At 35.4% G+C, this 27765-nt stretch overlaps 1 protein-coding gene across 1 annotated transcript in view; it reads left to right on the plus strand.

Annotated features, from left to right (window-relative positions):
* The window catches only part of Pkhd1 (PKHD1 ciliary IPT domain containing fibrocystin/polyductin), a 426978-nt gene extending 399663 nt beyond the window's left edge, over positions 1-27315 (plus strand). Inside the window, exons 63-66 of the mRNA XM_026400889.2 lie at positions 6270-6377; positions 9751-9909; positions 13996-14118; positions 26876-27315. Coding sequence (XP_026256674.2) covers positions 6270-6377; positions 9751-9909; positions 13996-14118; positions 26876-27315 — 830 coding nt within the window. The remainder of the gene's footprint in view (positions 1-6269; positions 6378-9750; positions 9910-13995; positions 14119-26875) is intronic.
* Positions 27316-27765: the final 450 nt, after the last annotated feature.

Here is a 27765-nt window from a genome sequence, read left to right on the forward strand (position 1 = left end):
TTGCCCATCATAACCTCTTATACTTTTGTGTATCATTGAATGTCTCCTACCATTTGCAAATCCTTTCAGTTCTCTCTCCCTTTCTCTCCCCCCATTCGTCTTTGTTTACAGTTAGTCTTTTCCTCATGCTCTTCCTTCCTGTTTTGTTCTTAGTTGCTCTCTTTAAAGAGAATTTTAATGTTTTAAAACAGTATAAATGTGATTCATGTAAAATAGTTTTAGGAGGGATACCAAAAGGTAGAGCAAAAAGAACAGGGGGAGGGAGGAGAAGGAATTCGGGAAAATACTGATCAAATAATGTATTCATGTAGCAATACACCACAATCAAAACCACCATTCTGTGTAATAATAGGCATCAATTAGAATTAATTAAAAATAATATTTCCAGAAGACTATATTTGAGAAACATAAAGAAGGCAAATAAACCTAGTAACTATGGGAGATAAAGGGGGTGGTAAAGTCAAAGAGTTGGACTGGAGCCAGACCACCAAGGGTTCCGGAGACCACATGCAGGGTCTGAACTGAATTCTCAGTGAGATTCCAAGCCTCTGAGACTTCTAAGAAGATCAGCAACAACCTCTGACTTCCATGTTTTGATTCCCACTCTGCTCTAGAGGGTGGATTGGAGAATAAGGATGAACCTACTAGTCCAGGGATCAGTGACTGGAGAAGACCAGGAAAGAAATAATGGAAATTTAAAGCAAAGCACAAAAACAAACACAAACCTAAATGTTGTTTCAGAGTGTCTTTTACAAGTAGAATCAACAGAGTGTTGTGTAATGGAAGTAAAGGAAACAAGGATGTAAGGATAAATCTATATTTTGCCTCCATATATTGTTTGGACATTGGTCTCCTTAACTGAAATAGGAAAGACTAGACTAGGAGAAACAGAAAAATCTCAGTCTAACCCATTTGCTGGGTCAAATTAGATAAAGGTATAGAAATACCTTTACCTTTACCTTTATCTATACAATGGTTTTAAGTTTTAAGGCAAAAGGAAAAAGAAGTTTCTTCTTCTGGTTGTTACGATTTGTGTTTCAAAGTGTGAAAAGGGTTACCTTGCTTCAGCCTACCCCAAATTATTAATCACTATTCCTACTATGAGTCTTTTCTATTTCATGAGCCAAAGTTTTCAGCTCCCAACATAAGTTTTGCCTAAGAGCTTCAAACTCCCCATGCACGCAACCTTCCTCTCTACACAGGGACCTTAAGCTTGTATCTGGCCACAAGTAGGATTATATGTTTTTCTTCTCATTTGAGGAAATCCCAATCATGCACAATCACAGTTCAATTCTAAGTTTGGCCATCAGGTGAGGAAAATTCATTTTAGATCAACTGGATATAATCAGGAACAGGATGGTTCACTGGAACTTTCTAAAGCCATCTTCGATGTTTGAACAGGAGGCCAGAGATTTTAACAGTCTAAAAAAAATGAACCTGTTAAGTCCCTTTAATTATTCCATAGTTTCAATGAGAAAATTCATAAGATATTCCACAAACTCAAACTGGTTAAAACAAATTTTAAGGTGGGTCATGGGAAATATTTCTAGAAAGGAAAGCAGCCTCCCTCATCCACACAACATTTATCCCAGATAGCCCTCCTCAAAAAAAAAAAAAATCTTTATGGGGTGATCTAATTTAAAAATTAGAACCAATGAATTTATCTTGTCTGTTTGAATTCAGAGCTATGGAAAAATTTAGACCAAGAGCTGGGTCACTCCCAATCAAGTCTCTGAATTAAACATTTCTATTGCTGTTTCAGATTTTAAATACTTTCTAAGTATTAGCTTTATTGTTTTTCAAAAATAATAATAAATGTTTTTAAAATATCCACATTAAGAGATATCTGTCAGTAATGTTAAAACAACAACAACAAAAACCAGAAATAAAAGTTTTAAGTAAAACTTATATTAGTACCATGATATTTACATAGGGAAAAAGTGGGGAATATTGTCAACTTTTACAAACCATTCTTTATAGACATATGGTTTTAAGCACTGGTTATTTATGTAACATTATTGCTGTCATGGTAATAACGTGCCCTTTGAGATTTATCAGTAATATGTTAGAAGGAGGTTTCATACCAATGAATCACTGGCAATTTTAAATTGCTATGGCATATATATATATATATATATATATATATATATGTGTGTGTGTGTGTACATACACACATACACAATGTAATATACCTTCATATAATTGGTCTACTAGCCCTACCTTATACAAATTTAAGGATTATTCACAACTTGGATTTCTTACATACTTCATGGGCATTTCTATTGTTTTTATATTGCCTGGAATATTGTTTTTCCAAACTTAGAAATGATTGATCTGCCAGTGTAAATATCAACCTACCTACAAAATTGTCCATTTCCAAGAATAGGCTGAAACTCTACACTTATTTCTTGCTCTATCCAACCTATGTGTCTAAGATCCTTTACATGGCATCCAGAAAGTCTATTAAATGCTACAATGAATAGGAGTAAGTCCAATACAGAAGAGCTAAATCTTGTCTCATCTGCTAGCTATAGATATTTTTGACCTAAAACGGTTCAGCTAATCTGGTACAGAGCGCCTAACTCTCTTGAGGGTATTGCTCTTTCATTTTTTTTTTTTTTGCTATATGTCTAAAAAAAAGAGAGATGAAGTTGTTATGATGAAGTTTGCAAGGTAATGAATTCTCCTTCACATAGGCTTCATGATTCAGTCTTGGATCTTGGGTTGTTTAGCATCCCATTTTGTTTCCTACAAGGCTACACCTCATCAACTCCAGAGAACAGAACTCTCTCCTGAAAACTCTCTTGAGGAGGCAATCACATCTTGTGATTAAACATTTCATAGCTTCAAAACTCTTGCTGTTTAAAGCTTGTTGTTTTCTTGTTAGAACTATTTTCCTACCATCTCTTTTCAAGTTGCCTTTCAATTATTATGGCTTGCAAATTCCCTATTTTATCTACCTATTTATCAAGAAACCAAATCCCTTCAGCCTGCCCATAAAAATAATTTTCTTCCAAATTTCCAAAGTCCTAGCACCCTCCTCAGTTTCTTTTTATACAGTTCAATTTTACAGGCCCAGGGCACACTGTGTTTTGTGAGAATCTCCCCCTAAACTTTGCAGAATTACATAACCTGTTTGTGCTCACATTGGTAAAAATAGCACCCATAGTACAGACTTCTTGTTTTTTGCTTTGGGTCATTTTTTTTAACCTGAATAGTAAAGTCTGAAGATGAAAGGAGAGTCCCAAATGGTCTATGTTCAAATTTCCAGGAATAAGCCACATCATCAGGAAATCATGGTAATAAGTAAAGGCTCCAAGTCTGGCCAATGTGAAAAATCAAACATTCAAACCATGTTATGAGACAGTTTTGAACTGTTGGTTTTGATGGAATCATTCTGTCATTGTTCAGGGCCATTTTGTTCTCTTTTTGTCTTATGGTAAAGAGAGTGCTTAGGATATAACAATAAGTTCCCTTTTGATCATAATCTATCAGCATCAAATATTAATTTCCAGCCTTTCTCATGTTCCAGTATTACAACAGATATTCTAATATGTCTATTGAAATTTACCTACTTCTATTCTTTTCTCCACAACTTAACCATATCTAGGTTTTACCCATATTCCATGCCTTCCCCACATTCTGTTCCTTATTCCGAATTCATTCCTTTATCAATACTTTATGTTTTGCCCACACTTCATACTTTATCAGAGTCCATGCCTCATTAATTCTTCATGTCTTTTATAATCCACACATTGCCCATATTCAGTACCTTACCTATACCTACCTTCTCCTATATCATTCTTTACTCATATTTTGTCCCTCATTCCATAGTTTGTCTTTCCATACCACCTTTCACTAGTGTTCCCTTAATTATCTTAAGGACATCCACACTGATCATCTTAGGATTATATTGGAGCCATGCAAAAAAGAATGATGCATGAATCCATTTGTTATTATATTCTGTTAATATCAAATCATGCTTAAGCCAGTTGGCCCACCTGGATCAGTAGCCTCCCCATTGTCCCTTTCAGGAGATCTGATGGGAGAGTATGAGGAATGACTGAGGGTTTTTTCTATGTACAAATTGTGTGTGTGTGTGTGTGTGTGTGTATCATAAAGTAGGGAAAAATCATGTGTATTTTTTCATTTTTAGAATGCTCATCTCACAGAAAGCACCCTATTTCATATGATTGAAAGTTTCTCTTGAAGCCATCATGAAATATTTCTCTTTAACTTCACAGGAATAGAACCAAAAGCATTTGGGATGGATTATCCAACTTGTTCTAAGTGTTTCCTGGAGAAAAACAAAATAGCAACTGCAAAACCATATTTATATGTCTAGTCTCTTTTATTCTGCCATTTAACTTCATGTTCTTTTTTCTAAGGAGAACCTCCTTCATGAAAAAGATATTATTTTCCCCCAAAAGTGGATTTATATACTCAAAAGACAATTATTTAAGGATCTTCCAGATCCTTCGACATTTTATTATATATCCTAGTGGCAGAAAAAATGTATTTCTAAAGATAATGCCTTAACATTAATTATACAATAGTTTTCCAGTGTGTACAGCAAGGGGGAAGTGAATTCGTTGTAGAGATGGTTTAAGTTGCAAAGGTATTTTAGAAGCCATATACTCTGTGGAAACACATTTAGGTAATATTCTCTGGTAGCCATGTAATCAATTTCAATATTGCTTCCAGCCCAGCACCCTACTTCATCCAGCCAGTGTCTTGTTTATACCAGCTTGATCAGGGAGACTGTCAATGGCATTTGTATATTTTATAATAGCTATTCCAAAGATATGATGAACCCTGGAGTAATGTACTGTACTTGGCAGCAACTGCTTCAGCTTTTGGGCACATATGCTTCAAATCTGAGAATATCATAGATATATAAGGAAATCTTTGTGGAGATCTCTAAGGCAAGCTGGTATTTAACGCAAAAGCAAACCCATTTGGAACTAAAGTACTTTCCATTAGGCAGTTTGGCGGCTGTTCTATGAGGCAGACTCACTGTGCTCGACGGACACATTTCGATTAAATGCTGCTTTGTATTCTTCCAAAGATGGGAACAATAAGGACGTTTGTCAAAGGAAAAACTGCAGCAAATGATTTCATGTTGAACATCTGTACTCTGCAGTTCATTGTTTGCAAGAGTTTATTGACCATAATTTTGATGCATATAGGTTTTAAAGAGTATAAACTGCATTTATCTTGGGCGCCTATCATTTATTTGAGTCTTGGCTTATTTATTTCCATTTTTCTGGGCATTTTATTTATTTTGGGACTCTAAAGAGATGAAAGAAAAGATGTTTCTCCCAAAAAAGTTTTAGTTAGCTCTGCAAAATTGATGAGGAAGACACTGTTTTCACAAAAGGGATTGAGCAATTGAATTGAAAAATGTAACACTAAGCATGCTATATGTTTATGATACCTTTCAGCCTTAGAGATCTCAAACCAATTTATAAACTTTAACACCACTCTTATACTCTGTCCACCATAACAATTATAGTGACATTTCCAGAGTGAAGTGTAGCAGCTGTTAATTAGCAAAGTAATTTAGGGGTAGTAGAGTCCAAAACAAATTTATGGTGTTGGCAATGTAATCTTGAGTTAAGTTGCCTCTTTTCCTTTTATAAATGTATGGTTTATTGTTATAAAATGTGAACTCTCTTGTTTGCATTTAATTCAGGGAAACTAAGACCCAGAGACTTTATGCTCAAGCATGGTATATATGTTGGTCATGATTTTCTGACTAGCTATTATTCTGATCTATTGGCATAACTCTGCTACCACATAAATACTCATAAAAATACTGACCCCTGGAAAGATAATAGACTTTTTTCCTTGACAGACTTCTAATAATAAAACGTTAACCTATAGTAATAGTTAAGAATACAAATTTTGAAATCAGGAAGATTTTGGCCATAATCCCAGAATTAAGTAATTTTTATGCATCTACTTTTTTAATCTCTAGAATATTGGCAATAGCATATTTAATGGGGTTATCATATAGTTTATAGACAATGGTATGTATAAAGCACAGTGTCTAGCATATGAAAGTTTCAATATATGTTTTCTGTTATTATTCTGTTTTTAAATATTTGGTTTTAAGACTTGTCTAAGAACTTGATGGGTTTGGTAACCGCTCTTATTTTTTAAACATTTCCCTTTATTGTCCAGTTTCTTATCTTCAGAAGAGACTTGAAGACACTGATCTCGAATATATAACTAATAGCTACATTTTGTTTTGTGTTTGTTTATAGGGTGTACCCAGGCAGAAACACAAGATGGTTATGTGAGCTTCTCCAACTTGGCAGTCTTGATCTCTGGGTCAAACTGGCACTTTATTTTTAATGTTACTTCCCCTCCAGGTAATTTCAGCACAGTGTGCTTTTATTATCTGTTTCCTTTAAAAAAAATAATCCCTTCATCCTTATAATGGAAATAACTCCTCTTGTGAGTAAGAAGTTATAATAGTTTAGAAAAAAACTCACTTGGCTGTATCATTAACCATGTGAAGAGCAAGCACACATAGAAATTAAGCCTCAGGAGGCTTCATGGTGAGCAAGAATCCAAGTGTATATTTTCCTCTAGATGTGAAAATTTACTTTGTGTGTCCTACGTATTTCCTTTCTTATTTCTATGATACTCAGTTCAGTATTAGTGAGAAATTTTAATTTATAAGAGAGGCAGTCTTGAGATATTGAGTATTATGAAATCTTCTCTTTGGGTCCCCCTCTCCTCATACATTCCCATGTAGAAAATGGTGATAAAGCCTAGTAACATCCTGGGACTTCAGAACCACAGGTAGAGGGTGTGAACAAAATGTGATATGACCCAATTTTCCTTGATAAAACACTTAAAGAAATTCCCCTTTTGGTGTATTCAGGGCATCTCTTGTGAAAATATATAATGAGCACTTGTCAACAAGTTATTTAACTCATTAATGAAGGAACCAGAAGGATGGCAAAACTATTTCAAAGAGCATTTGAAGTATAGCACCATATAGCCAAAAGAGAAATGCTGAAATAAGTTTGTCAAATTGGATACAGGGCATTAAAGCCTTATTCTCTGAGGTTACATGCTCACATATCACTTATTTATTTATTTATTAAACACCTCCTCATGTGCCTTTATTTTTATTTTTTGACATTATACATGAGCTCTATTATTATTATTATTTGCATTATAATTCTTAATACATCTTTATACCACAATTTATCATATCTCTGATTATATATAAGGTATGTTGACACCAAAGTCACATCTTCATACATATATTTTGTATAATGATGAGGGTCTCCTTTCACCATCCATGCTATTCCCCTTCTCCCTCCCTTTCCCTCATACCCCTATTCCCTATCTATAGGTAATCTTCCTCCCTTGTTCTCCCTCCCAGCCCCATTTTGAGTCACCCCCATTATATCAGAGAAGACATTCAGCATCTGTTTTTTTGGGATTGGCTAACTTCGCTTAGCATATTTATATCTTTATTGGATGAAACTTATTTGCAGCTTATCAACCTTCTACAAATTAACAAGTCTAAACCCTAATTAATGATAAACATTACTATGTGCCTGAAATCCCTACTCACCTACCTCAGCTACTTAGGAGGCTGAGGTAGGTGAGTCATTTGGGTGGGAGAACTCAAGACCACATTGGGCAACATAGCAAGACCCCATCATAAATAAATAAATAAATAAATAAATAGTCAATCAAAAGTATACTCTAGAGAATTTGATAAACTTTTGATAAGACCATTTTGAAAAAAATGCCAGTAGGTCTTCAATAAAGTTTTAAATCATCTTCCTTTAATTCCAAGTTTTGTATTACTTAACAAACTATTTTTTGAGGTGATGTAATACTATTAGGTATAATTTTGTGGGGCAGCTATCCTTTTAATAATACCTTTGAAAGTGTGTTGATGTGACCACAGTTTCACAGAGTGACATGTTCAGTGTATGTGAACCTGGAACTTCAGGTGTTTTATCTTGTGCACAAGTTTCTGAATGGATGTGTTTTAAAGGGTCAGATAGCCAGGGCTGGATATTGGTCTCAGATTTGTTCTGACCTTTAAAAGACTTTTGTCCTTTAATTTCCTTAGTGGTTATCTAAGACTAGCCAAATACTTCATCATTGTTATTTTAAGGAAAAAGTTATAAAACAAAAGGTAAGATATATTGCAGACAGAAACTTCTCAGTACCACATGTGACACCCAACTGACCTTGGCATTCACATTTGGTACATCACTACTTTTAGTTTCCTCCATATAACTTATAAAGCAGAATAACTAAGGATTTGTCTTAAAAGTTTTTTTCCCTAAATTGTTCTTCACAATTTTCAAGACCAAGTCTATAAATTGAGGCTCTGTAAGAAAGAGATTTTACAAAAGAACAGTAAAAACATTAAATGGTCTGTACTTTAGGGACCTCTAATTGACATCATGCTGATTAATGGTACAGATCCCAAGAGTAACTGCTTGTTTGCAAGTGTATCAATTTCTAGTGCTAGAAGGTTTAGAAAGCAGACTTTATTCACAAATTCAGGCCAATTAATAATTTTTTTTATCGGCACTCAAAAATAATAGGTTTGATGAGCATTGATTCATATAGCTTTTTCATTTATATGTGAATCAAGCAGAGGGCTGGTTCTTCAATTTCTTGGGTAGAGGAGCAATTGAATAGATATTACCTTTGTGTATACAGAATCCTCATAAGTCTCTCATATATTACAAACCCAGCTCATTATGGCTTCTTTTTTTATTTGGTACCAGGAATTGAACCCAGGGGCACTTAACCACCAAGTCACATACCTATCCCTTTTTAATATTTTATTAGAGAGGGTCTTGCTGAGTTGCTTAGGGCCTCACTAAGTTGCTGAGGCTGGGTTTGAACTTGTGATCCTTCTACCTCAGCCTCCTGAGTCAGTGGGATTACAGGTGTGTGCCACAGCACCTGGCTCCCCTTTGACTATTGTTTACTCAGTCCCCAACTGAAGGACATTTGGATTATTTCTGAGTTTAGCTAGTTATGCATAGAATTACCATAAACATTTGTATATAGGTTTTTGTGTGTATAGGCCAATTCCTTTTCTAGATTATTTTATACCTTGCTCCATAAATAATAATAGGATAAAAACCAAACATTTCAATCTACAAAATGGCAAGGGCTTCTGGTGAATTCTTAGATGTATTTTCTCAATAGGAAATTCCTCATCTTGCCCCATCATACATAGCCAAACTAGCTCCGTCTGCCATTAGTCTACTCCCATTTTCCAATTCTTTCGAACTTCAGAAAGTCTGTTGACACTCTTGGAGTTTCTGTGCCCCTATTTTAATGTGTTACCCTCCATATTTAAAGCAGATACAGAGCAAGTAGTTCTATGCATTCTGGAACTGAGTATATGCTTTTTTCGTAATTAGTAGAAGAATGAATGAATCTACAATTTTGTGTTGATGGATAAGGTATGTCTGAGAATAAAATGAGACAATTGAAAAAATTGGATAGAATTACACAGGTTCTGCCTGTGTTGGAAGGAATGAGTATGAATTATTGGTGGTATCGTATAGTTCTTCAGGAATATAACTCTTGGATTTATTATTGACTCAGTTATTTTATAATTTAATTTAATAAATATTTATTGAGTACCTGTTAAGCAGCAGGCACTATCATAAACAAAGCTTTTCCACAAGTTTTTATTATTACCATTTGAATATATTATGGAACTTTTTTTTTTATATACAGGAGCCAATTTTACAGCTCGATCTAGGCCCTTTGCTGTCTTACCTGTGACTGGAAAGGAGAGGTCAACCATTCTGATGGCTGCTTCCCTGTGCTCAGTGGTCTCGTGGCTGGCTCTGATCTGTCTGGTGTGCTGTTGGCTTAAAAAAAGCAAAAACAGAAGTACGTGAATTTTTTGGTTTGGAGGGGGAAGGAATAAAAATATTTAGAAAAAAATCCTGTATGTTTATTTTTTTATTCCTTCCAAGAGTAATGTTTGTGTGCTTTGCAATACATAAAACTATATGGAGTCAAACTGTTCAATTAATATAGTAGAGACAAGGATTGCAAAATCTTAAATAATACCAGCGACAAAATAATAAAAGCTCAAATTCATTGAATATTCACTATGTACCAGGCTCTAAGGACGTTAGATAAATTAATTATTAATGCTCACAACAACTCAATTATGCAGGTGATAAATATTATGCCTACAGTACAGATGTGGAGAATGAGGCATAGAAAGGGCAAATAACTTGCCCAAGGTTACACATCCACAAAGCATCCAGGCAGTTAGCTCCATGTCCCTCTCCCTGAAACATTATGTTCCATTGTCAGCTGACCCTGCAGAAAATGGGCTTAAAAATCACACAGAAACATCCTTTTCTCCTTCAAAAGAGGAAAACAAGTGCTGGGCATTTTTCTCTGGAAACAAAGAAAATAAGTATGTCCTTGAATATTTCCCCCAAAGCAGAATATCTTTTCATTTTTTTATTTTTTTAAGCTGAGTCATTGAGGGAAGGAGGGTCTCTGAAAGAACTTCTTTCTATCTTTCTAGCTGGTTCTTAGGAAGAGAAGGAGAGGCAGATAGGGCATGAGTAAATCCCTTATACTAGCCAAACATTATGCCCCAGACCACCACATGTATTTATTATAACATCAAAGTTATAAGCAAGAATGAGTAAAAAGAGCCAAAGTTATAAGCCATTGAATAAAAAGAGGCAAAAGGCAAAATAATGATAATGATAATAATAATAATAATGTACAAAAGAGAAAGGAAAAAGGAGGAAGCACAGTTCTACCACCCAAATATTCCCTGTGCTTGAATTTCTGAGGGATCCTCAGGAAGGGTTGCTCACTTATCAGACCCTGTATCTGAACTTCACGATGGCCAGTTGGCCCTGCCTCTCTCTGTGTCCTGATTATTTGGGTGGACAAACTGTGATTTGTTGAAATGCAGTTTTTTAATTTTGTTTGGGTTTTAAATCCAATCATCTGCCCACACCCCACCCCCATTTGTGTGTGTGTGTGTGTGTGTGTGTGTGTGTGTGTGTAGTACTTTCGGTTTTGTAAGAAACTTTAAGTTGTTTTTTTTTTGTTGTTGTTGTTTTTTTTAACCTCAAGTGATCCTGTGTAACAGGTGATTTAATTCTCGGCCTCAATTTACTATCCAAACCTACTAGCCATTTGAGGACTCCCATTAAGCTCTTCAGATTTTATCTCCTCTTGTTTGTTCCCTCAATGCTAGAAGTAGCTTATTCTTGAAGTTACTTGATTCTATTATCTCAGTCCTTTCTGTTCTTTAAAACTTTCAGTATCTGTGAGCACATTTCCTTATATTAAATCTCCACATTTTTCTGACTGGGTACATTTGTAGCTAGTTTAAAAATTATAAAGAGATGGAAAGAAAATTGACAAAAAATTTCACAGCAATTAGCTCTATATGAGTAACTTGCCTTTTCTTTTTTATGTCCTATACTTTATTTTCTGTACTTTAATTTCTAAAATTAGCATTTCATTACATTGGAATCAGATAAATGTACTGCTTTCTAACTTCCTCATAAAATGATTCTCCAATTCAGCTCTATGTTCTATGTCAAAATTTTTGTCTGAAGACCCTATTATACTGTCAACAATTATGGAGAACCTAAAGAATTTTTGTCTGTGTGGGTTCTATACATTAGCATTTACAAATTAAAAATAAAACAGAACATTTAGAGTTTATTTGTTAATTTATTTTGAAATAACAATAATATAGACAGTGAATGTAAGCATAATTAACACTTTTATTTTTAAAAAATCTATATTTTTCAGAAAAGACATTATGAATAAGAAAGTGGCAGTTTTACAAATCTTTTAAATGTCTTCCTTAATGTGAGTCAGCTGGAATCTTCTAGCAGCTTCTGCATTCAGTCTGTTGCAATGTATTGGTTTGTGCTGAAGTATATCAAGGAAATCCAGCATCATACAGCTATACAGTAGAAAAATAGAAAATAACTTATTAGGCTTTACAGATAATTGTGAATATTCTTTGACAAGAGGATTTAAGGTCCACCTCAGTTGCACTATTACATGCACCTCTACTAGTCTACTGGGTATTTTTAAATGGAGCATCTACCCATGCATGGTTTTGAAGCACTATCTCTTGGTCATTTGATAGATAATTTTTTACTGAGTTTTGCTGGCTACTAAATGTTGAAATATCTCCTTCTACAATTAAAAAATCACAAGTGTTCATATTAGTCTGTAATATTTTCAAATCTATGAAATTCATGGAAATTAATATATGTTTTCCAGAATTCTAGTTGCCCATGAAAGCTTGATTTAATCACTCATGAAAAATGCTGTAAGTTCTTTCTTTCTTACCATCTTAGTTCCTTCATTTTAAAAAAGAAAACCTTTCAAATACCCAAATACTAATGACCAGTTTGTCCTCAATCATCCTTTTTAGTGAGTAGAAATGGTGCTCCATAAAAACATCAGCAAGTTCAGCTTGAAACTCACCTATTAAATTATTTTCCCTTTAGGAAATCACTATTCATATTTTTAATAAAATTAAATCTCTTTATTATTTCATCAGAGAGATTCTTAAGTGAGATAGACTATTTCTTTGTGGCTATTGATTTTCATTTTGTTTACTGTGATTTCATCTCCAGGTATGTCCTTCCTGATCACACCTATCTCCAAACATTTACTTTCTCCCCCACAACAATTGCCTTTTCACACTACAACATAGCATTTCTTGACATTATGTTACAAATGTATTTATTTATCTCTGTCATCCATACTAGAACAAAAGCTCTATGAAAGCATGTACGGAGTATTTCTCATTCATCATAGTTTTCACAGTGCCCAGAATAGTATCTGGCATGAAAATTTAAATATGTTTGTGGTGATTACATTTATTAAACAAATGAATGGAAAATTAAGTATATGTTCAGCCACAGATGGACATAAGATTTAAATTTTTCAGTCAAAAGCATGCATCTGTTTGAATTCTGTCGATTGTACCAATGTACAATCAATGTATTGGTACAATACATTGTACCAATGTGTCAACATCATTTCCTGATGTTGATACTGTTTTAGTCAGTTTCACATTGCTACAATGAAACCCGAGACAACTAACTTATAAAATGAAAAGGTTTATTTAACTCATCGTTTGGGAAGTTCAAAATCCAAGACCAGATGGTCCCATTGGTTTGGCCTCTTCTAAGAATAACAGATAGAAGCACATCATCTAGGGAGTCCTATAGTAACAAATATTTCCAGCTTATATTGGGTGGAGGGAGGGAGGGAGGGAGAGGGGTAGAGAGAGAGGGAGGGGACGGAAGGGGAGAGAGGAGAGTACTAGGGAGAAAGAGAGACCGGGTCCCACAGTCTCCTTTGAGGTTATGTCCCTAGTGACCTAAGGACCTCTGAGGAGGCTCCATCTCCTAAGGGATTCACTACTTCCCAACGTCATCCTATGAACCAACCCTTTTTAGAATCTATAATTATTTCAAATCAAAAGGTTAAAAAAGTTAGTAACATTCTGTTAATTATTAGCTCTGTCCCACAGAAATATAACATGATCCACAAATGTGAAACACATAGTAATTTTCTAGTTGTCATTCATCCTAATATAGTGAAAATATCATTTTAATGTGTAATGAATGAAAAAAAAAGTATATACCCCAGCACAGGATATTTTACTTTTTTTTCAAAACCAGCTGTGCATTTTATACTTAGGGCACATCTCCATTCAAGCTAGTCACATTTTAAGTGTTCAGTAGTCACATGCGACTACTACTGTTTTGGACCGACAGTTTTAAATTGTAATATTGGTGATTGGTACATGGGATTCATTATTGCTTAAGTTTTGAATTTATTATATGCATTCTATTGCGTGTATTTCACAAGGATACTGGGAGGAGGCTTAAAGAGAAACATTTTATAAATAAAAAATGTTCTTTTAATCAGAAGAAATAAATTTTTGTGTTAATACAGAAACAAAACCTGAAGAGGTACCTAAATCCCAGACTGATGCTCAGAAGAACCATTTTCATGTCTCATCCAAACACCCTCGATCAAAAGAAGGGAAAGAAAAAGAAGATGCTTTGGCAGAAGAAGGTGAGTTTAGACAATGCCAACAACTCCACAGAGGAGAACCACTGGGAACAAACTGTGGGTTCATTACCAACCCCAACGAATGTCAGTTTCTAAATCAATTCTGTTAAAAGCCCTTTCTTTGGTTTTTTGTGACTTTTTTTTCCTCAAGCAAAGTATACCCCAGCATAAGAAGGTACAGGTTCAACTGATTTTCTCAGTTAGTAACCAATTATTTAAATTGATGTTTATATAGTTTTTCTTAGTAGATTATTGGTTTAACATTTGAGTTGTTACATGAGAAAGGGGGAAACCAGAGTATAGGCATATAATCTTTCCCTCAGCTATTACAAAGCTGCCAATTTGGCAACATTATTGAATTTGGGAAAGCAGAGAGTATAGTTGCCAAATACCTACTATGCAAATTAGATTGAATGTGGAACCCTCAAGAAATAAGTCAGCTTTGCTAAACCCTGCTTTGTCATTTAGTTGTATTTTTTTAGCAAAATGCATGATTTGCCTATATTTTGCATTATGCCAGATTATTTTACTTGTTATATTGTTAAATTGCCTTTAAAATTGGTGCCAAGCAAAGATTAGCATTTACCTTGGATCAATGCTCTGCTCTTGTCCTGTTAAGGATGCATATAATAGGAATATAGAGCGCAGGACACAAGATGGCTTTGCCAAGTATGGCTATGGTGTATGACAAACATTCATGTGATTTCCATGGGTCTGAAACATTTTAAAACATACTCTAAAAGGAAGAATGTTCTCTTTTTTTCCAAGTAAGAATCAATTATCATATTTTCTGCTTGAAAAAGGAATACCAATCTTACTAAGTTCATGTTTAATCAAAATAGAGCAGCTCAGTGAACTGATGTGTGTGTGTGTGTGGGGGGGTGTTTGGGTGTGTGCTTTCGTGCATATGTATGTATGTTTGTTTGTTTGCCTTTTTGTGTCTCTACCCATGGATAAAATGAGTTTCAAAAAAATTACAGATTATCCATCTCCTGGACATACAACAAATGGTAGTAGGAGGTGTGAGGTTGAAGTATAAGTGGAGGAGATGAGAATGGAGATGGAGAGAGAGAACAGGTTCTTTCTAGGTGCCATTGAAGATCATTTTAATTTTGGCTTCTTGTCTTTCTTATTAATGGATAAGACTCTTGTCCATATTATTGCATGTAAACACAGGGCAGGTGTTTGAAACAGTGTCTGGACCTAGCTCTTGACATTCAGCTGCACTCTTCAGTGAATGGTGGGAACATTGCTGATCTCTCCCCTCATCTAATTTGGTCATCTACATGAATTTCAGTTGTCTCACTTAAATTAACCACATTAAACAGTCCACACACCTGGATGTTTTAATAAGGAACATTTATGTGGTGGCTTATTAATAAATTATCAGGAATGAGACAGGGACAGGGCTTCTTGGAAGAGGTTTATTAGAAAATTGACACTGAAAATAGAAAGATGTGTTATCCAACCCGCCTCACTGTGATCCCTTTATCACAGTGGATTTATTTCTTTATCACCTAAGCTTCTTTTAAATCTTAACAAAATCTTTTCCAAAGCAAATAATGAGGTATCATCTATAGTTTTTGAAAATTATTATCATCTACCTAATTATTGCTAGCTTAAAATAAATCTGGTTTTATTCCCCTATTTCCACTACATTTTGGTTTTCCTTTTCTCGCTCTGTCTTTAAACTTTTGGGGTGTGCTATTAAAGTGGTTGGCTGTCTTGCTGCTTGGCCCTTTGCCATTGCTAAGCATTATTATTGCATTTGAAATTATTTAGCTGATGGAACCAATACTACTAAATTTAGGTTGCAAGCTTATTGTGATATTACTTTTACCAAAAATCTCATGAATGTAATAGGGTTTCTAGACAGTTGCTATAGAGGGATAAGGGAAGTAAGGTATATATATCTTATACTGTACTGTTCAGTGCTTTTGATGTAAAGAGTCATCTAAATCACCTTTCAAAATTCATGTCTGATCATGTTGCTCTGTTACTTATCGATTTAATGGATTCCCACTGTTAGTTGGAGGGGCTGGGGAATGTGACGAGATTGGACATGGAACCCAAGGTTGGACAGATCAGATTTAAATCTGACTTCCTAGAAAAAATATTACTAATCTTTGTGACATTTAGGTGAGAACCTGCTGAAGTGTCTATAAGTACTATTTTAGATTTAATCTCCCCATAAATAGAAAATAATATTTACTTAGTACACAACAAAGTCTTGTCTGTACAATTGCAATGGGTGGTATCTGGCTGACTTTGTACCTTCAAGCAAGACAACCTCTTTGCCCTTCAGTTTTTCTCATTGATAAAATTGTTATAATAATACTGCTTACTGATTAGGATTGTTATTGATATTAAGCCAGTTAACATCAGTAAAGCCAGCACAGAACAATTCCTAGCATACTGTAAACATTAACATATGTGTTATTCTTGTTACTCAAGACTCAAAATCTTCAAGTCTTGTCTCTGTTCCATCTTTATAATCTCATTTTGGATTTTACCCTCTTGCCTCCTGCTGACAATTACCCTGGGATTTCTCTCCCTTCTTCCTTCTCTTTTGCTTGCACAGTTTCTTCAAATTGGACTTCTTGCCTTCATCTGTTAAAATTGCCTCCATATTAAGTCATTGACTCATATAACTTTTTTTTCCAAGAAAGCTTTCCCCAATTACTCCTACTTCAATCATAACATTTTCTTCATTGGGTTCAACAAATCCTAAATATATGTCTCTGTGGCAGTACTATTGGTGTTGGGAATTTATGGGACAGATGACTCTCTGTTCCCACAGGCCAAAGTTTCGTCACCACAGTAATTTTGCCCTCCAGGTAGGGTGACTAACACAACCTGGTCTTCCCAAGTACTGCCTCAGTTTTAAAGCATAAAGCTTTGGGTCTGAGGAATTCCTTCAGCAGTAGACATATTGGGACAGTCACCCATCCTACCTCCAGAGGATGTTTGCAATGACTGGGAACATTCTTTTTGTCATAGCTTGGGAGGACCAGGATACTATTGATAGTGAATAGAGATCAGGGCAACTGTAAACATCATGTATTATAAATACCACCTTTCCAACTCAAATTATCTGGCTCAAGATGTCAGTACTACCAAGGATGTGAAACCCTGGAAAAAGATATTACTCATCTTTGTGACATTTAGGTGAGAACCTGCTGAAGTGTCTCTAAGTTACTATTTTAATCTCCCCATAAATAGAAAATAATATTTACTTAGTACACAACAAAGTCTTGTCTGTACATTTGCAATGGATGGTATCTGGTTCCTTGTCCTTTATGAATTCCCAATATGGTTGGTACACAGGAATAGTATTTGGTGGACAATTGAAGAACAAGTTAATTCAATAAACAAGTGTAAAGCAAATGCAACAATATCTATTGGAAGAACTGAAATATGGGAGGGGATGTGAAAGGCAAGAATATCATTTTTCTGAGTTGAATGTTTATTCCTCTGAGTACTAAATCTCATCACACGGTGTCATATCTTATTTAGTGAAGGCTTGATTGTCCATTTTGCAGAAACTCTAGTTCATAGAAATGCCAGGCAAAGACTTCTGCTTTGCCCTGTCAAAGCTCAATCTCACATCACTTTTACTCAATGGTTTCTTTGTTCCTTTAACTTGGTCAATAACATCCAAATCTCCCAATCTAGACACCTTGAGTTATAGATCTTGAATTCTTAGTTCACCCTTTCTTTTTTTTTAAAGAGAGAGAGAGAGAGAGAGAGAGAGAGAGAGAGAGAGAGAGAGAGAGAGAGAATGTTTTAATATTTATCTTCAGTGGACAAAACATCTTTGTTTGTATGTGATGCTGAGGATCTAACTCGGGCCGCAGGCATGCCAGGCGAGTGCGCTACTGCTTGAGCCACATCCCCAGCCCACCTAGTTCACCCTTTCCCACTCTGTCCCTTTTTTGCTTATCAACCTCTATCATTTCCACTTCTTCTGTGTCCTTGAGTGTCCTCTCTTGTTACTTTACCTCTCAGGTGTGTCTTCCATTCAGTCACATTGACCACATTGCTGGCAGGTGTCTCTCCTCTTTGTCTTTCCCTTCCAGGACAGAATTCCCAATCTGTAACACAGGCTTCCCCATTTCAAAATGTTCTTCTCCAGTGTATCAGCATAGCCACAGTCTCCCATTTCTCCCAAATCCAGATCAAATACTTTTTTTTCTTTTTTAAATTCTCTTTATCTAGAAGGAGTGGTTCCCATCTCTCAACTTCCAGAACTCTACCCTTGTTTACATAACACTTACTATGTAATGTAATTGTTCGGTTTCTCCTATCTTTTGTATAAATTCTGTATCTTTTTAAACCCCAGAAGCTCTTTACTATAGAGACTTATTGTTTTAGTTATTTTTTTTTTTTGCTATGACCAAAAGACCTGAGAAGAACAATTAGAGGAGTAAAAGGTTATTTTGGGGCTCATGGTTTCATAGATAGGAGATTATTTTCTTTGGGGCCCAAGGTGAGAGAAAACATCATGATAGAAGAGGTGGCAGAGGAGAGTGGCTCAGGACATCATACCAGGAGGGAGAGCAAGCAAGTTCCCTTCACTAAGGACAAAATAGGAGCCCCAAAGGCACACCCTCAAGGACCCAACTCTTTCAGCTATGCCCTACCTACTACCTACAGTTACTACCCAGTTAATCCCTACCAGGGTATTAAGGTGCTCATTAGGTTAATTGTTCTCATAACCCAATCTGTTCACCTCTGAACTTCCTAGCATTGTTTCAGATGTGGATTTTGGGGGACTCCTCACATCTAAACCAGACCAATTATAATATAAAACCATGAATAAATATTATTGAGTAAATGATGAAGATAGAGATGAAATGATTCTCCCTTCTTTCCGAAGACCCTTGGATCCCAGCAGTTGTTAAAAACTGGTAGAAAAGAATAAAGAAAAATTATCCTCAATTTCTTTAAAAACAGATCAACAACAGGATAATGCCCATGACTGACGACAGTATAAGGACTGCACATCACTGTTAGAAATGGGCAGAATGTGACATGGTGTTTCCTGCAGTGCTTTCTGCTGACTACTATGGCTGCCTCTCTCAGTTGTCTTGACAGTCCTCTGTCTTTGCAGATCTCAGTGCATTTTTCTCCAAATCTTGCACTGATGTTTGGCTACTCACGGATTTTATTTGTAGAATCCATATATCCAATGTTGGGAATTAAAATTCTACATGTAAAAAAGGCTTGCCTTTATACATATATGATTTTGAACGTCAACTTCAGGGACTCCTTATCTCTATCATTTAGAGACTATTAACTATATCTGATATGCTTCATGAATGTGAAACAAAAAGGACTGTTTATGAACTTATCTTTTGTGAGCATCAATCTAAAAGAATGCCAGAGGGTGAAGAGGAGAGAGATGGCTTCAAGGTGTTTAGAAGTAAGGAAGACACAACAGCTGAGACATTTCCCAAGCTCTCAGAAAGGTAGAAATATGTTTGGAATTCATTAATGAATAACATGTCTATATCACATAAGGAAAAAAGATAAGAACATCCCCTATTTAAAAAAAAAACATGAAAAAATAGCACTTATTCCATAAGAAAAGCTTAATAAACTTACAATGGTTTGGATATGAGGTGTCTCCCCCAAACAGCTCATGTCTGAGAAAATGTGAGAACATTTAGAGGTGAAATGATTGAGTTATGAGACCTTTCACCCAATCAGTGAATTAATCCTCTGCTAGGGATTAGCTGAGTAGTAATTGAAGATGGATAGGGTGTACCTAGAAGAGGTGAGTCATTAGGGGCATGCCTTTGGGGTACATACTTGGTGAACTGAGCTTAGTTCCTCTCTCTGCATACTGATCATCATGTGAACTACTTCCTTCCACCGTACTCTTCTGCCATGATGTTCAACCTCACCACTATCTCCAAGGAATGGAGCCAGCTGTCTATGGACTGTGACCCCTGAAACCATGAGCCCTCAAATAAACTTTCCTCCTCTATGATTGTTCTGGTCAAGTCTTTTGGTCACAGCAGTGAAAAGGTTTACTAAAAGAGAAATATTGCTAAATAAGTGTTTGAACACTATGAAATATTATATTTAACAATGGAATATTAGAGTACTTGCTACTGAAAGGAGGACACATTGTGTAATGCTGAGGAATGTAGGCAGAGATAAATTAAAAGGACAATGTTGGAGATGGTTTGCAGATGATATAATTGTTGGAGGTAACTGCTATAGTTTATAATTAACTTGAGTAACTTATTCAAATAAAATGTCAATCTATAAAGACATAATATTTTATAAATGCTAAATAAACATCTTTTCCTTATAAGTTTATTCTGCCTCAGGTATTTTATTATATTTTTATTTATTTATTTATTTATTTATTTATTTATTTATTTATTTTGTACTGGGGGTTGAATTCAGGGGCATTCAACCATTGAGCCACATACCCAGCCCTATTTTGCACTTTATTTAGAGACAGGGTGTCACTGAGTTACTAAGAACCTTGCCATTGCTGAGGCTGGCTTTTAACTTGCAATTCTCCTGTCTCAGCCTCCCCAGACACTGGATTACAATCCCACTGTGCCTGGGGTATTTCATTATAGTACACAAAATGGACTGCTACAAGAAGTTAGGAGTACGTAGTTACAAAATGTGATAAAATATACAATAGTGGCCAAGGGATATGATATCTTGGGAAAAAAATATTAATGAGAGATGTGTTGAAGGTATATAGCAATAAGATGTGTTTTGCTGAGTAGTTTAAAGAGAAGACATGAATGTAAAAGGAAATATGTTTGTATTTAGACTGACTAATATTTCAGGGACCTCAATTATTTATAAATTAGCTTGGTTTTAATGCAATTTCAATAATTTTGCACAGTGTAAATTGGCATAAGATGAATACAAAGTTCATCATAAAATACAGACCAATGATACAAAGCAAATTTTCTAAAAGAAATTGATTTTATGACAATGGGAATATGTAACTCTAGCAGAGAAATAATGTTTATGTTTATTATTCTTAGTAAAATGTGATACTGATAAAGGAATACCCTAATGGAAATAGCCCCAATGAGTGTGTGTGTGTGTGTGTGTGTGTGCGTGTGTGTGCATGTGTGTGTGTGTGTGTTGTGTATGTGTTAGGGTGTACATATATTCTCATGTTGTATCACATTATGTACATATTTATGCATATATGTATATTGCATAAGTATAGGTTATAATTATATATTATACATAATAAATATGTATGTTAGGTATAAAAATGTAATACATGCTTAAAAAATAAATTAAAGCAGTCTATACATAGAGTTAAATAATTTGACTATTTAGAATAATTATTAACATAGATTCTCACTTCAAAAAATATACCAAAGTAAATTCCAGAAGCATAAATGAGCTGAGTTTGATTTACTAAAATGCATTCATTGTTAGAGCAACAGAAAATCAATGGAACAGAGATCACTTGTGACTCAATGTGGGAGACTAACAATATGTTTTCCTTCCTTTTATTTTCTCTAATTTTTATAACTTTTGATTGACCATCCATTGCTTATTAAAATAAATGATAACTTTCCACTTAAAGGAAAAGTAGTCTAGATAACACTGGTGATATTGTTTACTAATTACTGCATATGTATTTTCTAATATGTGGGCAAGACGTTTTCCTTTATCAGTAAATGATAGAATCCATTTTTGACATATTAGTTGTCCACTTCTCTTCCTCAGACCATGTTTAGACTTCAAAAATGTCACCTATTTTGAGACTGCTTATTGAATCCCCAAATCTTCTAACACTGAACACTGCACATGGAATTGGCGTGAGAAAAATAGAAGGGAAATTAATTACTAATGCTCTGATAGCAAAAGAAGCCAGCGACCAGCACTCACAGCAATCTTAAAAATCAAGGGCATAGTGTATATTCACTGTTCTTGAAAGTTTCATAAGCCAAAAGATGTTAAGAAGAGCTGGAAAAATTGCAGCCAATTGTAGGTTTACCTGGAAGCACCCCAAATCAGACTGAAGGTGTACCTGGAATCACCCCAAGCCAGTAAGGGCCTCATTTTGTAGAGAAGGGATATATGTGCCCCATATTTGGTCTCATTCTCCCTAAAACTTGATCATACCTACCAATGGAACTCTATGAAGCATGGGTACAGGCAATTTGAAATCTCCTCTTTCCTTTCTGATGGAAACTCATCAACCAGGCAGTGATGGGAAGAAGGCATGTTAATTCATATGTTTTGATACTAGCTATCCTTCCTTCCCTAAAACCCAAACATTCAACTGAATGCCTTAGGACACATATCTGCTATAAATTCATTTTTTATCTAATTTGTCTGAGATCTAAGCTTCCTGTGGAGGTCCTAGATCAAAGGAGCTGATTCCTTCTGATGTCGGCACTGACATGTAATGTGTGCTGACTTAGTTCTGTCTATAACCTCACAGTGGGAGGTGGCCAGCCTCCCTGGGCACCTTTACACAGTGAACTTTCATTTCAGCTGGGGAGTCTGTCAGGTATGTTGCTGATTGGAGCTTCCATGTAAATAATTTATGGGAGACTTTTAAATGTTTTGGGGTCTGCAAAAGAAAGCTAGGCTTGCATTAGTCTTTTATGAAGAGATACAGACTTGAAGAACAAGGGGGGAAATATTTCCAATGAAAGTCTCTCAAAAACAGGATAACAATATTTTCAATGGCTTAAAAATAGGTGACTTGTAGAATTTGATTCATCTTATACAAAGTGCTATTGGTTTTACCAAGGGATTAAAATTCAAAGCCTCTTTTCCTTTTTTAAGTTTGCTTCTACCTGACAATTTATTCTTCTTGTTCTTTGGTTATTTGCTGATCCTGATAAACTATGCCTTTTCCTCCTGGTGAGAGCAGTAATTATGGAGATGATACCAAGCCCAATGCTTGGTATAGAACTTGGCATAATGAGCGAACAGGGTTGATAGCACAAAACATCTCCTTCCCTAAAGGCACTCAAAGTCCTAAGAGGAAGATGGGACTGTCACACAAAGAAAGGTGACCAATAATAGAAACAGCAGCACAGGTCAAATGAGAAACTCCAGTCAACAAGTATTGAGGCATAAATCAATGTAGTTGAGCTGTCAAGAAACACTTCTGGAAGGAGTTGCAGATCCCATAGGAAAACTAGAGTAACCGGAAAGTTCTCACAGCTCCAAGCAAGAGAAATCCTCCAGGCAGGTAGCTGTGGCAGATAAACGCTAGACAAAAAGACTGTGTGGAAAGTGAAAGGGGAGATATGAGTAATACAGACTTATCAGGATATTAAAATAAGCATCGATGGAACAATTGAACAACATGATTACTTTATCTTATTTACTGGTCCCAGTAAAAAGCATTTTAGAAGTCACACACCTGTAATCCCAGCTATTTGGGAGGATGAGGTAGGAGGATCATAAGTTTGAGGCCAGCCTAAGAAACTTAGCAAGACCCTGTCTCAAAAAAAAAAAAAAGCAAAAATTAAAAAATAAAAAGAACTATTATGTTTTCATAACCTCACCTCATTACTTCATTTTCCACCCATCATCTGTTGCTAGATTAGATTAAACTACTAATAAATTGGTTTTTTAATTCTATAATATAGATAGCACACTATTGTATTCTGACACAAGCCAGGACAGCTCCCAATAAACTGAGAGAAGCATAATACACAGGTTAATACATTAGCATCTACATTGTGTGTAAAAAAAAAAAAGAGTAGTTAATGAATTTAGTGTTGAAATGCAAGAACATTAGTGATAGTAGATGTCAATGACCATGTTGCCACCTACTTCCCAAGGGTTGAAGATGGGTCTTTTTTTATTCATCATAAGGCACTTGAAAGATGGCGTTTGCACATATGACATACTGATACGTGTATATTCAGCCAAACACTCTTCTTAATTCTTCATTGCTGTCTAGGACTTTATACATTGTTGTATGGTGCTGATAAGCACAGTATCTGGACCAAAAAATCTTGAATTCTCTAAACCAGATCTGCCCTTGATTTACCTGTGGTATTGGGAAGGTATACTTAGTCACTCTGTTCCTTAATTACCTTTCTTCTGAAGGGCAGATAATAGCTGGGCATGGCACACCACTGTAATCCCAGTAAATCAGGTGGCTGAGGCAGAAAGATCTTGTGTTCAGAGCCAGACCCAGCAACTTTGTGAGATCTTGTCTATCAATAAAAATACAAAAAAAGGACTGGAGATGTGGCTTAGTGGTTGAGCACCCATGGGTTCAATCCCTGTTATGTATAAATATATAAATGACAGATAATAATAGCATGCACTCAGAGGGTTATTCAAAGGACAAATTACATACATGATGTAGTGCTCAACATGTGTTATTTAGTATACTTGCTGTATAAATGGTACTTTAAATTATTAAAGTAAATTTTGAAGGCAAAAGAAAGCCTAAGTTTAAACACCTAAGGACTATCGTATTGAGATTGTTTGTTGCTGTATTTTAATATGAATTTGTTACTGTCTATGTTGGTGTATTTTAATATGAAATTATCTTACTATCTGTGAGAACTATTAATTTAAGGTACTTTTTATTAAAGTAAGTTGTAGACAGAGTTAGAAAAGAAACTTATAGAATCATTTAATAATTATTTTAAGTGATTAATGCATGGTCACGTGAGATTATTTGAATTCCCATGTACATACTTAGAAGCTTTACAAATATGGTAAGTAAGCCTACCATCTGTACTTTTGACTTTTGTGAGATGAATCGAAATATATTACGCAGACTGGCCTTTAACTCATGGGCTCAAGTCATTCTCCCACCTCAGCCTCCTTGGTGGTTAAAAGTACATACAGGTGCATACCATCATGTCCAGCTTCACTTTCATTTATTCTTCTATAAATCAAGGACGATAGTATTAATGGTTTCTTGGGTTGGCTCTAGGAATTGAAAGAATGAGTGAATATTACATATTGAAACTAGCACTTGGCACTATTATTTAAACATTAGAAATTTGAATAATGATGGTTACTATAATGGTAATGGCAATTATCATGATAGTTATTTTAGTCAGCTTTGAATTGTTCTGATCAGTGTACCCAACAAGAACAACTTAGATGAGGAAAAGTTTATTTTAGCTCATGGTTTCAGAGATTCAGGCCATTGTTGGCCAACTCAGTAGCTCTGGAAACTGAGCTTAGGCAGAACATCATGGTGGAAAGGTTTGGTGGAGGAAAGATGCTCAGTTCATGACAAACAAGAAGAGAGAGAAAAAGTAAGTTGCCAGGGACGAAATATAAACCCCAAAGGCATGCCACCTGTGATCTACTTCCTCCAGTTTCCTATCTGCCTATAGGTACCACCCAATTAATCCATTCAAGTGGATTAATCCACTGGATAGGTTAAAGTTTTCATAATCTAATTATTTCACCTTGTGAACATTGTTGCATTATCTCACACATGAGTTTTATGGGGGCACCTCACATCCAAACCATATGATAGTCTTTACCATATTGTTGCTTTTGGGCAGTACTTTGCTTGCTTCATCTGATTTAACTTTCAAATAATCCCACAAGATAGACACCAGCACTATTATTGTTTCAAAGATGAGCAAGCTGAGGCACATTGTGATAAAGTACAGTTTACATGTTTATTCAGCAAGTAAAGGACCAATCAGGAACTATCACCACATTTATTTGACTATAATCCTATGCTATTAGCTGCTATGTTATATAGCTTTGGGGAGTCATATTTTATATATTTAATAACATAAACAACTGTTCTGGTAATTCTGACTATGATATCACTAAAATTCTACGTATTCTTCGTTCATCATCATTTACTGCTCCAGTAATGTGAGAAGTTACTTAACTCATTTACTGGGAGCATGATCACAGTATTAAGTGTGTGTATATATATATAATAGTGCACTTCCAAAAATTGGGCCAGATTAGAAAAAAATGCCTAGATCATTAGTTTACCAATATTGTACTCTTCTGAGTTAATTTTTAATTATGTTTAATAAGAAAACTAAAGTACAAATGAAATCTCAATGAAAGAAAATAATAACTAAGGTTACTAAAATGAAGGAAATTTTAGTAAAGTAAGTAACGACTGATAATAATATGAAATTTTACAATTGAAGCCATGACAGACTTAAGAGGTGGAATGAAAGTCACACAGCCACCCAGAGAAAAGAGGAATTTGAGCAGAACACTAACTTCATGACTAAATTACATTTCACTTTCTCTCCTTCTACTATTACACAACCAAACATGCACATGCTCATAAATGTATTCATATATTTATATTAGCTCTACCTATGTTTATATTCATTTTTATAAAATCAAAGAGGTTTAAATTGTAAATTTGGTGTAAAAGCCAAAATACTAGATAAGACTGATTTTTTCAGGTTTACATTTCTTAATATGGGTGTGAGTTTCCCAATAATTAGACCTGTCTAAAGTCTAAATATCAAATTTAAGCTCTGTGCTTACACTTGAAATCCTTGTTTATTTAATAACATCTTAAAAATGGGTTTTTTTGAAGACATGTTATCAAACTTTTATTGGATGGTTAGTATTAATTACAACTTGGGTGTGGGATACAGTACTTTTATTTTAGGAAAAAGTATTTTTAAAGGTATTTGGAAATTGATCATCAGTTATAATTCAACCTTTAATTAGTTGATAATATATTGTCAAGATTCCTAAATATTCAAAATGTGTTATCAACTGATTAAAAACTAAATGATTTCTTCCCCTATTTCTCTTTCCACAGATATGAGAATGAAGGTCATGCTGGGCCGGCTGAACCAGCTTCCCAACCATGCCCTGGACGGAGTGTCCAGAAGGAAGGTGAGCAGCCACACTGTCCCAGAGGAAGGGCCTGCTATGGCTGCTCCCAGTATTACAGGTGTCACATCCCAGAGGCACACTTGTGCTCCGGGCTCTCCTTCTCAGCAGTTGTACCTGCAGGAGAGTGGGAACTGGAAGGCAGCCCAAGAGCAGCTGCTCAGATACCAGCTGGCAGGCCAAGATCGACTGCTGCTGCTGTGCCCAGACCTCAGACAAGAGAGCCATCGGTGGCAGGGACAGAGTCAGCTGATCAAGAGAAGTAGCAGCTTGGGGCTTTCCCAAGAGAAGAAAGCCTCCTGTGGTGCCACTGAGAAGTTCTGCCTTCATTCTGCACAACCAGAAACTGTTCAGGAACAGCTGTGACCAGGGAATGGTGAGGGCATTTGGACTGAAAGGCAGAATGTTCAAAATATTTCCAGACAATAAACAGGGGAGATGAGGGTGAGGCTTGGCATGTGTTCCCAAGTAGGTAGGAGGAGTTTGACTATGAATCCCATTTAGAGCTTTAAAATGTCTGAGGACTGAAACAGTGTCTGATTATATATCTTTTGTGTCTATCACAGATCATTTGCCAATGCTGGACAAATAATAGATTCTCAAACACTTGATAAGTTTTTATTTGTTTTTAACTTAAGCCATTTCTGCTCCTAGTTCACCAACTTAATAATTGTATTAATACTGACTTATACTGGTAGGAATTGTTACTAAACTTCCCCTGGGATGACCACCCACAGCACTTTGGGCTCCTCTTATGGAAAGAATCATGGAAAGGTCTAGTCTGCAAGAGTTGGTTTTTCAGTATTACAGAAAAAC

Source organism: Urocitellus parryii, chromosome 8 (genome assembly GCF_045843805.1).
Source record: "Urocitellus parryii isolate mUroPar1 chromosome 8, mUroPar1.hap1, whole genome shotgun sequence".
In the NCBI taxonomy this organism is placed as follows: Eukaryota; Metazoa; Chordata; class Mammalia; order Rodentia; family Sciuridae; genus Urocitellus; species Urocitellus parryii.